At 47.1% G+C, this 12,510-nt stretch overlaps 1 protein-coding gene across 1 annotated transcript; it reads left to right on the plus strand.

Annotated features, from left to right (window-relative positions):
• The first annotated feature begins 9,871 nt into the window (after window positions 1-9,871).
• Window positions 9,872-11,998, plus strand: LOC141133586 (olfactory receptor 5AR1-like). Its single transcript, XM_073623046.1, has one exon. The coding sequence runs from the start codon at window positions 9,872-9,874 to the stop codon at window positions 10,802-10,804; it is 933 nt and encodes a 310-aa protein (XP_073479147.1). The 3' UTR covers window positions 10,805-11,998.
• The last annotated feature ends 512 nt before the right edge of the window (window positions 11,999-12,510 follow it).

The raw sequence follows: 12,510 nt of genomic DNA on the forward strand, positions 1-12,510 counted from the left end.
GGTTATTTCCCTTTAAAGTGTTTCTAAAGTCTCAAGGATTTTTTACCTTAATGCAACCCTTGCGCCCTCCGTGTGTGCACTTGCATGACATGGCGACGCACCTACACTCACATATTATTGCATACCCCCATTAATTGAATATGTTATGTTCTCATACAGACACATGTGTTTTTTGTGCTAGACTCGTCCCCACATCTGTGGTCGATCCTTGTGGGCCCTGGTGTTTTCTTTGCCGGCAGGGATGCCTCTTATCTCACTCACACCTCACAACTCAATCGTTTTGGCACCAGCAACCAGGGCTTTTTTTCAGAGGGAACGTGGGGGAATGCAGTTCCGGCACCTTCAGCACTGAATGTATGTAATGGCAAGGGGTGCTGGGTTGTGTTACAGTGTCTATTGATGCTGGCTGCTGGGGGATCTATTGTTACTGGAGATGCTATTTTTTTAGCAGGGGTTTATTGTTGCTGTGGAGGTCTATTGTTGCTGCTGGGGGACCTATTGTCTCTGGAAGCAACCTATTTTTGCAGGGGGGAGGTCTGTTGTTGCTGGCAAGTGATCTATTGTTGCTGGGGGGTCAGTTGTTGTTGGGCAGGATTTACTGTTGAGGGATCAGTCTATTGTAGCTGGCTGCTGGAGGGTCTATTGATGCTGTCTGTGGGGGGGGGGGGTCTGTTGTTGCTGCTGGGGGTCTATTGTTGCTGGAGGGGGGGATTTTTTGCAGGTGGTCCATTGTTGCTGGGGGGGGGGTGGCTGCAGAAGATCTTTTTTACTGCTTTTCTTGTTATCATTAACAAATTCCATCCAAATTACTTAGTACCACAAATGTTACTTGGCTCTGTATTTTCTAAAATTGGCAGCATTGGGAAGTGGGTAGGGGGTGGAACCAAGTAACAGTACTCGGAGGTGGGTAGGAGCAGAGACAAGGGCTAACTCCGAAAGGCGGAGTTCCTGCACCTATTCTCCGAGAAAAAAAGCCCTGCCAGCAACCATACATCATCGGTGCTGTGGGGACGCATACTCAAGCCCCCCAGCCACCGCATTCTCTTATGCGATGGGGCATTCTAGGGATTGAAGCCCCTCCTTCATGTGAATCCTGATGTGCATTTTAATTTGCTAAAGATAGTTATATTGTAAGTATCACTTGCTTTATTACTTGCCATATATATATGCCATGCTATTACCTACTGTGTTCTCACATTTGTACATTTGTTCATTTTCTCATTTTTTTGATATCTTTGTTATTTCATTATCAGACAAAAAACAGCTTGTTTCTAATAATCCCCTGAAAAAAGGAATTTATTACTCATACCTGTATTCCGAAAAATGTTGGGACTTCTATGCACACGCACTTCATTTGACCTCCTACCATGAAATCAACTGTGTGTTTTGGCATATATATGTGACTATCCAGTCTGACTAATTTGTTTTTAGGTTTATATACCCTATGTACCTACTTTACTACTGTTTCGTATTTAATACATTTTGTATATTTTTATACGCTTGTTACTTCTTTTTTCTGGTTAACATCCTTTGCCTATAAAATCCCCTGGGGCACCCCCTTTTGCAATTTACCCTTACAAAGGCAATTGCGATAGCTTCAGTGATGGAAATGGCTGTGAAAAATACAAACGAATTGAACCCGCAGGGCAGAAGGGAAGAGGTGAAAAAGGACGTTTTCAGAACAGCAGTCAAGTCAACTGCCGCAAACTGGAAATACAGACCCCCACCAAGCCGGGAGTCAGCGTGCTACCATTGTGGGAATACAGACCATGACCACAAAGTCTGCCGGTTTAAGGAGCAGACCTGACGTAATTGCGGTGAGACAGGTCATCTTAAACGAGTGTGCCGTAGCAAGAAAGTGCGAGATAAACAACCTCTGAACCCCAAGATAAAGACATATATGGTGGGAAGATATACATCATCATCTGAGTCAGAAGATGAGGAAGTGCTCCACAGATTAGACAAACATCATATGCATTCAGCAGTGATGGGAGTAAGTCACACATGTGCAAGTCACAAGCAAGTCTCAAGTCTTAACCTTCAAGTCACAAGCAAGTCCCAAGTTACTGTGGCGAAAAGCAAGCAAGTCAAGTCGGGTCCCTGCTAGAAGTCAAGCAAGTCAAGTCAAGTCATTTATTTTGGTCAAGTCACAAATTAAGTCAAAATACTGATCTACCCCAAAGCTGGGACTTGGGTGGGAGCTTTCTTTTGTGGGGGGGGGGGCGGCTTTTGCCTAGGTCAAGACACAGCACTGGTGGTGCCAAGTCTTTGCAAGTCAAATAGCCCAAGTCAAAGTCAAGTCGCAAGTCATTAGTGACAAGTCAAAGTCAAGTCGAGTCATTTATTTAATTTTGTCAAGCAAGTCGCAAGTCCTCAAACAGGTGACTCAAGTCTGACTCGAGTCAAGTCATGTGAATCGAGTCCCCCACCTCTGGCATTCAGCACCCTCCGCAATGACTGTAGAGGTAACCGTTGAGGGAAAGAAACTCAAGATGGATGTGGACACAGGAGCAGCAGTTACAGTTATCACCCAGAAACAATGGAGACAACTTCAGACCCAAACTATTGTCCGCCCAACACAAATCAAACTGCAGACATACTCAAAGCAGATACTCCACCCACTGGGTTACGCGAAAGTATAGGTATTGTACAAGGGTCAGACAAAGAGACTGCTCCACCCACTGGGTTACGCGAAAGTATAGGTATTGTACAAGGGTCAGACAAAGAGACTGCCAATATATATCCTAGAAAATGGGGGACCTCCTCTCTTTGGGAGAGACTGGATTGCTCACTTTGGTATGCCAGACATCGCCATAAACCCCTGTAACACCGTTACAAATCTATTAGGAGATAATGAGGGATGGGTGGTGTCCCTGAAGCAGCGGTTCCCAAAGATCTTTGATAACCTGTTGGGGAATATAAAGCATGACTGTGTGAGACTCAAGCTGAAACACAATGCTCACAAGTTCTTCAAAGCTCGGACAGTAGTCTTTTGCAGTCCGAGCAGGAGTGGAAGCGGAACTGTCACGTACCTTACAGCGAAGTCCGAAATGCTGAGGGTGACCTCTTGCACGGTTCCGGTCCTAACACCCCTGGTAGTGAGGACAGGGAGTGCTGGGGCAGTGAAAGGGTGCAGGTGCCTTCAGGCTGAAGGCTGGAGCTTGGAGATACAGGATCCTCTTGGAGGAAGGCGTGAAGACTGATCACCAGAACTGTTCAGCAGAAGCCAGGCAGGTAAGTATGGATTCAGGAACAACTGCAACGTCAGAAACAGGCAAAGGTTGGCAACTGGCTGGCAACAAGGTACATAAACTGAAGGCAAGTTCGTAGTCAAGGACAGGCAGAGGTTGGCAACGGTCTGGCAGCGAGGTACAGAATCAGGAAGCAGAGCCGTAGTAGAGAATCCAAGCCAAGGTCTGTATAATCAGTAAAGGTAGATAACAGGCAGGGGTAATCCAGGAGAATGGACAAGGAAACCGGGTTTGTCAGGAGCAAGGTAACAGGTCAAACAGCAATCAGGAACTCAGGAACAAGCTGAAGATAATCCAGCACTGGTATCAGGCAGAGACTCTGTTTATATAGGGTGCCATGCGCCAAGATTGGTGGACGTGAATGTGCATGTGCGAGTGCATACACACGTTCGCATGGGTGTGCGAGTGTGCGTACACGTTCGTATGGGTGCGCGAGTGCGCACATTCGTTCTGGAACTCATTCCCCTCTGTCGGGGACACTGCGCATGCCATTGGCATTAGCGGAATGGGAATTAGCCACTGCTGCACGGAGACGGGCATTAGCACTGTAAGTTCTCTGACAATGTCAATTGGTATTAGCGGAATGGGAATTAGCCACTGCTGCACGGAACTAAGTCAGCTGGAGAAAGAAAGCGAATGGGGACTTACGCATTTGTGGTGATTTCCGCATGGCACTGAACTCCCAACAGGAGATAGACCAGTATCCCCTACCCATAGTAAATTACATTTTTGCCTCTCTTGCAGGGGGTCAAAAGTTCACCAAGCTTGATCTCAGATAAGCATATTTACAGTTTGAGGTCCATCCTTCTTCCCGCAAGTTTCTAACCATCAACACCCACAAGGGACTGTATGAATACAATCAGATGGTGTTTGGCGTAGCCTCCGCCCCTGCCATTTGGCAACGAAAAATGGATGTGATTTTGGTGGACATTCCTTTCACGCAGTGCCTGTTAGATGACGTGCTCATCATGGGACCGACGGACCAGAAACACAAGCGCCACGTTCCGCTTGTGTTTCTGGTCCGTCGGTCCCATGATGAGCACGTCATCTAACAGGCACTGCGTGAAAGGAATGTCCACCAAAATCACATCCATTTTTCGGCGAAACTGCAAGAGCAGGGTCTAAAAGTGAACTTAGTGAAATGCCAATTAATGGTGCCTGAATTGGAGTTTTGTGGCCACCTTGTGGATGCGGACGGTATACATAGCACGGAACGGAAGCCAGGGTTGATGCTTTTCACAGCTCCAGCCCCAACCAACGTCCAACAGCTGCGATCATACCTTGGCTTGCTGAAAAATTACCACAAATTCCTGCCAGATCTGGCACACACCTTGTTTCCGTTAAACAAGCTTTTGGAGAAACACTCCAGATGGGACTGGTCAGCTGCATGCCAACATGCTTTTGCAGTTTCTAAGCAGAAGCTTTTGGCGTCACGCATGCTTGTACACTATGACCTCCAGAAGCCTCTCACCTTGGCTTGTGATGCCTCACTCTATGGTCTGGAAGCTGTACTATCTCACATCTTACCAGATGGGTCAGAAAAATCAGTGGCATTTGCCTCCATGTCTTTGACAATAACAATTACTCACACATTGACAAAGAGTCTCTTGAGCTGATATGGACAATTAAGGAGTTTCATCTTTACCTGTATGGTAGGGAATTCACCATACTGACAGACCATAAACCACTCCTTCAGCTCTTTAGCCATGACAAAGGCATCTCTCAGATGACTGCCTCCAACGCTATGCCCTATTCTTGGGAGCATACAGCTACAAAATCTAGTATCGCGGTCATAATGCCAATGCTAATGCGGACGAAATGTCCCGACTGACAGGGACGTCGATGGACTCTTCTCCACCAGTCAAGAGTTCTTGTTACACCAGTGGATGCCCATTCAAAGTGGACTGAGGTCATTCCTTTTACTCAGCCAATGACTAAGGCGACGATTTCCATACTGTTACATCTCGCTGCTACGTTTGGATAACCCAGAGAAATCGCCATGGATAACGGTGCACAATTCACCAGTCAGGAATTTTCAGCGTTTCCTGACCGTCCACAACATCAAGCACAAGTTGACTGCACCTTACTACCCGGCTACAAATGGTCAAGCAGAATGGTTTGTGAAGACTTTCAAACGCAATTTTAAAGCTACAGTGGCTGCGAGCAAACAACAGTCCCTGTCACCCAAGCAGCTGGACTCCTTCCTTTCTGCTTACAGAAGCACTCCACATGCAACCACTGGGAAAACTCCAGCTGAACTTCTTCTGGGTCGGCAGCCATGGACTGTTTTGGACATGCTCTGCCCTCAAACAGTCCAGGAATATGTACTGTAGTCCCAAGACAAGATGGTCAAACACAACGAGCTCCCCCAATTCACAGCCCAACAAAAGGTATGGGCCCGATCTTATGGGGCTTCCTATTGGCTTTCTGCTGTCATTGCAGAGACTTTGGGGACCCAAGATGTATAGGGTCTGCTTGGAAGAAGGTTCCATTTGCAGACGGCATGCGGACCATCTGCATCCTCGTTCTCAACTGCCCAAATCCCTGAACCACCAGTGTCTCAAGGGCCTGCGCCCAGTGGATCAGGAAGCACCAGGACTGATGATTGGGGGGACTCTGAACTTTTGAACTCAGCTCCAACAGAGCCCTCCAGCCCTGGTCCGGAGGTCTGTACACCCTCTGAGCTAGTGGATCCCTTCTTGGCCCCTCCGGTGCTCATTCCGGCCAGCCCTGTTTCCTCCAGTTCTGAGTCGCTGGGTGCCCACCCTCAACAACACTGTCGCCCTCCTGACCGGTTTCAGCTGCAAGACCGGTTACGAGACTTTCGACGGGCCTGCCGAAAGTGATCCAATGCCATTTTATCCCCGCAGCTGTCCCTGGAAGCTTGGTCTCACATCTGGACATGGGAGAAGTTCTGTGAATCTCCTGTGTTTGGAGGACTGTTATTGGACAGTTATTAGTTACTGTTTTGTGCCTGTTCTCGTTTTGTTGTTTTTTGTTTTGTTTTTTAGGGATGGATGGAAGGTGTTATACCTGAAGGGTTTCACATGTACTGTCACTTTAAGGCTGGCTCCACCCAGGAGTGATGACAAGGGTCAAGGGGCATAGTAGCCATCTGAGAGCACATGTAAGGAAGCATAATAAGATATACCTGTCCTGAGATGCATGTTGGAGTGTACAGTGAGTACTGAAATAAACATCAGTTGTTCCAGACCAGAGTCTTGTGTCTCTCACAGCTCAGAGAATATAACAAGGAGTGACCCCTTAGAGTGCCCAGAGCAGGAGTGCCCCTTCAGAGTGCCCAGAACAGGAGTGAACCTTAAGATCACAGTGCCCATATAGATCAGGCTTCCCCCCTTGGAGTGAACAGGGCAGGAGTGCCCCGTCAGCGTGCCGAGGGTAGGAGTGCCCCCTCGGAGTGCCCAGAGCAGGAGAGTATCCCCTCAGAGTGCCCAGAGCAGGAGAGTGTCCCCTTAAGAGTGCCCAGAGCAGAAGAGTGCCCAGAGCAGGAGTGCCCCCCTCAGAGTGTCCAGAACAGGAGGGCCCTCCCTCAGAGTGTCCAGAAAAGGAGTGCCCCTTAGAGTGCCCAGAGCAGGAGTTTCCCCTCAGGGTATCCCCTCAGAGTGCCCAGAGCAGGAGAGCCATCTAGAATGCCCAGAGCAGCAGTGACCCCTTAGAGTACACAGAGCAGAAGAATCCCACCTTAGAATGCCCAAAGCAGGAGTGCCCACTCAGAGTGCCCAGAGCAGGAGAATACCCCCTCTGAGTGCCCAGAACAAGAGAATACCACCTCAAAGTGTCCAGGGCAGGAGAATGCCCTCTTAGAGTACCCAGAGCAGGAGAGTGACCCAATAGAGTGCCCACAATAGGAGAGCGCCTTTAGAGTGCCCAGAGCAGGAGTGCCCCTTAGAGTGCTTAGAGCAGGATTGCCATCAGAATGCCCAGAGCAGCAGTAACCCCTTGGAGTGCATATGGCAGGAGAACACCACCTTAGAATGCCCAGAGCCCGAGTGCTCCCTTAGAATGCCCTGAGCAGGAGTGACCCCCTCAGAGTGCCCAGAGCAGGAGAATACCCCCTCAGAGTGCCCAGAGCAACAGTAACCCCTTAGAGCATGCAGAGCAGGCGCATACCCCCTCAGAGTGCCCTGATCAGGAGAATACCCCCTCAGAGTGCCCAGAGCAGCAGTGACCCCTTAGAGTGCCCAGTACATGAGTGCCCCCCCCCCAGAGTGCCCAGAGCAGGAGTGCCATCTAGAATGCCCAGAGCAGCAGTGACCCCTTAGAATGCCCAGAGCAGGAGAATACTACCTTAGAATGGCCAGAGCAGGAGTGCCCCCCTCAGAGTACCAAGAGCAAGAGTGCCCCCCTCAGAGTGCCCAGAGCAAGAGTAACTCCTCAGAGTTCCCAGAGCAGGAGAGTGCCATCTTGAAGTGCCCAGAGCAGGTGAATACTTTAGAATGCCCAGAGCTGGATTGGCCCCCCTTTAGATTGTCCAGAGCAGGAGTGCCCCTCTAAAGTGCCCAGAGCAGCAGTGACTCCTTAGAGTGCCCAGAGCAGCAGTGACCCCTTAGAGTGCCCTGATTAGGAGAGCGTCTTTAGAGTGTGCAGAGCAGCAGTGACCCATAAGATCATAGTGTACATATGGATCAGGCTTTCTCCTAAGAGTGCTCCCCCCGGGACCCCCCCTTGTCCCAGCTTAGTTGCTCCATAAGGAACAGGCATTGCCTGCCAGTGCCTGGTGTCGTGGTGAGGGGCGGGCACAGCTTACTGACATTAAGACAATCCTTATTCTTCCTTCATAGATAGCAGGCAGCAGCTCCATATTATGGAACAGGGCCAGGCAGGTGATGTTGTGGTGGTAAGGGGGTGGGCACAGCCTACTTGTGTTTCCAAAAGTAATCCTTCTTCCCCTGGGGCTGGGTTAGGAAACCCCCCTCTTGTCCTCAGCCCACAGCAGCTCCATATAAGCAAACACAGCTCCTGTCTGCCTGGCAGTGGTGGCTTGTCCATTAAGGACGCGCGGGTGCTGTCCCTTCTACCACGCCACCCCCTATATGTATTATGGATAAATTCATGCATGGCATGAATCCATTCATGGCCGCCATGGCCACCCCCTTATTCAGACGTCCGGCCCCTTTTAGGACGCTGAGCGCCTGAATTGTGTTTTTTGAAGTACCTGATTAGAGCCATAGGCCATATCATGGACTCGGAGCAGAGAGCATTGCACTCGGACCCCTACCCGGGTGTTAATAGAAAAGCAAATGAATATTCGCTTTTCCAACACTGAACTGCCTCTCCGCCAATCAGGAAGCACGGGTCTAATACCTGTCACCTGACTGGCTGAAAGGACAGGTCCTCCTATTGGAAGCCTAGCAGGAAGAAAGAAAGACGCATGGAGGACATAGTTTGCCACTGTCTGACCTGCTGCCAGTCCCACAGCTCCCTTCCGCCATCTGCTACCTGACCCGCCACAAAGATGGGGTAAGTGACGGTCAGACAGTGAGCGGGCGGGTGGGGGGGTCACAGTGGCTGCATTTGATGGGCACAGTGGCTGCATTTGATGGCACAGTGGCTGCATTTGATGACACAGTGGCTGCATTTGACTGGCACAGTGGCTGTATTTGATGGCACAGTGGCTACATTTGATGGACACAGTGGCTGCATTTGATGGGCACAGGGGCTGCGTTTTATGGCACAGTGGCTGTATTTGATGGGCACAGTGGCTGCATTTGATGGCACAGTGGCTGCATTTGCTGGGCACAGTGGCTGCATTTGATGGGCACAGTGGCTGCATTTGATGGGCACAGTGGCTGCATTTGATGGGCACAGTGGCTGCAATTGATGTTTTTTTTTTCAGAATTTTTCAGTTTGTTTGGGCCCCCCAAAAATTTTGAGCACCAGCTGCCACTGCTGCCTGGTGGTGACTGGTGTGGTGTTGAGGGAGAGGGGCAGGCATGGCTTTCATGCACGAAGAGAGAGCAAAATTACCTTTCTTTATGGGCTTTGGGCTGGGCTGGGCTGGGCAGCGAGCTTCTCCCTCCATTCTTTCCTTAGTGTGGCACAGCACTGGGATTAATCCACCGCTCATATGGGCGCACTAACCCAGCACCGGCCAGGACTCACTGAAGATCAGCAGCTTATGCAGCCAGAGCCGCGGTATCCCTCCTCTATATAAAAGTGTTCCAGGACCTTTTATGTCACACAGGGCATGCAGGTAAAATTTTCTTTAAACAAACTTGACATTAGATTGGAAATTCAATTGTGTGCATTTTGGGGGTGCTATGAGGGTACTTAAATAATTTTTGGGGGTGCTTCAGCACACCCAAGCACCCACCTGGCGCCTCCCCTGACAGCAGCTGTACAACATCATATGTCACTGGCCTCACCTTACGCGTGTTTTGTTTGGTGCAACAGACGTCTTCAGGGGATAAAGAGTCCTCATATTGCAAAACTTCATTCTATCCAGGGAGATACATAAAAAAACAATAAACAAAACAAATACAAAAACAATCTCAATGTATTAACATCTACTGTAGGACACCAATTGGTATAATCTTTACATACACTGTTTTCATTAACAAATGAGATGTTTATTTTAACTGTTTCAGACTAAAAACACCATGGATGTCAAGAACAAGACTCAAGTGACCATGTTTGCGTTTTCTGGTCTTACTGATGATAAATTAGTTGCCCCGTTCCTCTTCATGCTCTTTTTAGTGGTTTACATAGTGACCTTGCTCGGAAACGTTGGGATGATGGCAATGGTTCATATCTCACCCAGCCTCCACACTCCAATGTACTACTTACTGAAATACCTATCTATGGTGGACCTCTTCTACTCTTCAGTAATTACTCCTAAAATGTTGTCTGACCTCCTTTCCGAGAGAAAATTAATCACATTCATAGGTTGCACTCTTCAATTCTACTTCTTTTGTGCACTGGTAGGTACAGAGGTCTTTGTCCTCTCGGACATGGCTTATGACCGATATGTTGCTATATGCCACCCTCTCCACTACGTCTCAGTGATGACTAAGAAGAAATGTCATGGTCTTGTAATTCTCTCTTTCTCTGTTGGCTTTGTACAGTCAGTTGCACAGACCAGCAGTCTATTCAGTCTTGAATTTTGTGACTCTAACCTTATAGATCACTTCTACTGTGATATCCCTGCACTGGTCAGGTTGTCTTGTTCCGAAACCCGCACCTGCACCATTGTCACCCTTTTCTTTGTGTGTTCTTGTTCCTTAAGTTCAATGACGATCATCCTGGTCTCCTACACCTTCATCATGTCTTCTGTCTTACGGATAAACTCTGCGGCTGGCAGGAGGAAAGCATTTAGCACCTGCTCCTCACATCTTATGTGTGCTACCATCTTCTATGTTACAGTTTCCTGTACTTACCTTCATCCATCCTCCAGTACCCTCAAAAAACAGGAAAAGGTATCCTCTGTATTCTACACGGTGGTGACTCCTATGTTGAATCCTCTTATCTACAGCCTGAGGAACCAAGAGGTGAAAAAGGCCATCCTAAGACTGCTTCAGAAAAGCCCCCATTAACATATAGGATATCATAAACTATAAGAAATAGGGGATTGGCGCTGTTCACTGTTAGAAAAATAGTAAAAAACTCTCACCACAAGGGAAGAACTACAAATCTGAGTAAATTAATAAAAAAAACTGTGAAAAAGTATACTTCAATACGTATAATCCCATGAAAAGGTATATATCCACGAATATGACTAAGAATACCAATAAACATACGAACTGCTTGAAGTGAAATATGAAAATAAAAAATAAAAAATGAAAATATGTACAGAAAATGAAAATAAAAAATAAATCAAATATACAAAGGTAACACAAAATCCAAAAAATAATAAAAGATGTATATATATTAAAGAAGTGCCCTGAAAAACAATCAGTGATAAACAATCCAAATGGTGTTATACCAATTATGTGTTTTAAATCTAAATGGTGATCACGTAAAAAGTGAAACAAAAAAATTTTTGTGCATTAAAATCTGAAATTGTGATCTCATACCAAGTTGAGCAAAGGTAAAAAAATATAAGTAAACATATTAGAAATACTAAAACACAGCAATGATAGTCTGTGCATACAAAATTTCAAAAAAAGTGTCCGTGCATACAAAAATTACAAAAGTATCAAAAATGTGATACATATATCAAAAAATGTCCTGTGTATATAAAAGATCCTTGTGCAGAAATTTGATATGTCTCCAAATGTCTCCAAATGGTTCCGGATGTATCGGTTTGAGATTGGTGTGAACCGTCCTATGTGGAGCCCCCACTAGTGTCCCCACTCACCGGAACGCCCAACCCCTGCAGGGGTAATAGGCATGTAGATGTAAATCCGATGGTCCAAACGATCGATGTCCCCTTCACCGACTTTTTTCCACTTGTGTCACCAGTGTAATCTTAATGGCATCCACCGGAATAAAATTCCATATACAGGGAGAAGAGAAGAGCCTCATAGCATAAATCCAAAGATTACTTTATTTGGCTTTTCAAGCTTACATTACAAAAAAAGTTTGAACAAAAAAAAAACTAGCAGCTCTCTGCCGGCTGGCTCCACGCCAGAAGCCGCAGACAGTGACGGGCCGTGGAAACGCGTAAGGCGTGGCCACTTGGTACGCATACGTTGCTCTATCTTCTGTTTATGCTGTTTACTTCCGGTTTTTGGTAGACGGGCCGTGGAAAGCATGCCGCTACCACTTCACTGTCTGCGGCTTCTGGCGTGGAGCCAGCCGGCAGAGAGCTGCTAGTTTTTTTTGTTCAAACTTTTTTTTTAATATAAGCTTGAAAAGCCAAATAAAGTAATCTTTGGATTTATGCTATGAGGCTCTTCTCTTCTCCCTGTATATGGAATTTTATCCCGGTGGATGCCATTAAGATTACACTGGTGACACAAGTAGAGAGAAGTCGGTGAAGGGGACATTGATCGTTTGGACCATCGGATTTACATCTACATGCCTATTACCCCTGCAGGGGTTGGGCGTTCCGGTGAGTGGGGACACTAGTGGGGGCTCCACATAGGACGGTTCACACCAATCTCAAACAGATACATCCGAAACCATTTGGAGACAAATCAAATTTCTGCACAAGGATCTTTTATATACACAGGACATTTTTTGATATATGTATCACATTTTTGATACTTTTGTAATTTTTGTATGCACGGACACTTTTTTTGAAATTTTGTATGCATGGACTATCATTGCTGTGTTTTAGTATTTCTAATATTTTTAT

Source organism: Aquarana catesbeiana, linkage group LG03 (genome assembly GCF_042186555.1).
Source record: "Aquarana catesbeiana isolate 2022-GZ linkage group LG03, ASM4218655v1, whole genome shotgun sequence".
Classification (NCBI taxonomy): Eukaryota; Metazoa; Chordata; class Amphibia; order Anura; family Ranidae; genus Aquarana; species Aquarana catesbeiana.

Excerpts from the sequence above, each read along its gene's own strand:
- LOC141133586 (XM_073623046.1), top strand. The coding sequence starts at position 9,872 with ATGGATGTCAAGAACAAGACTCAAGTGACCATGTTTGCGTTTTCTGGT.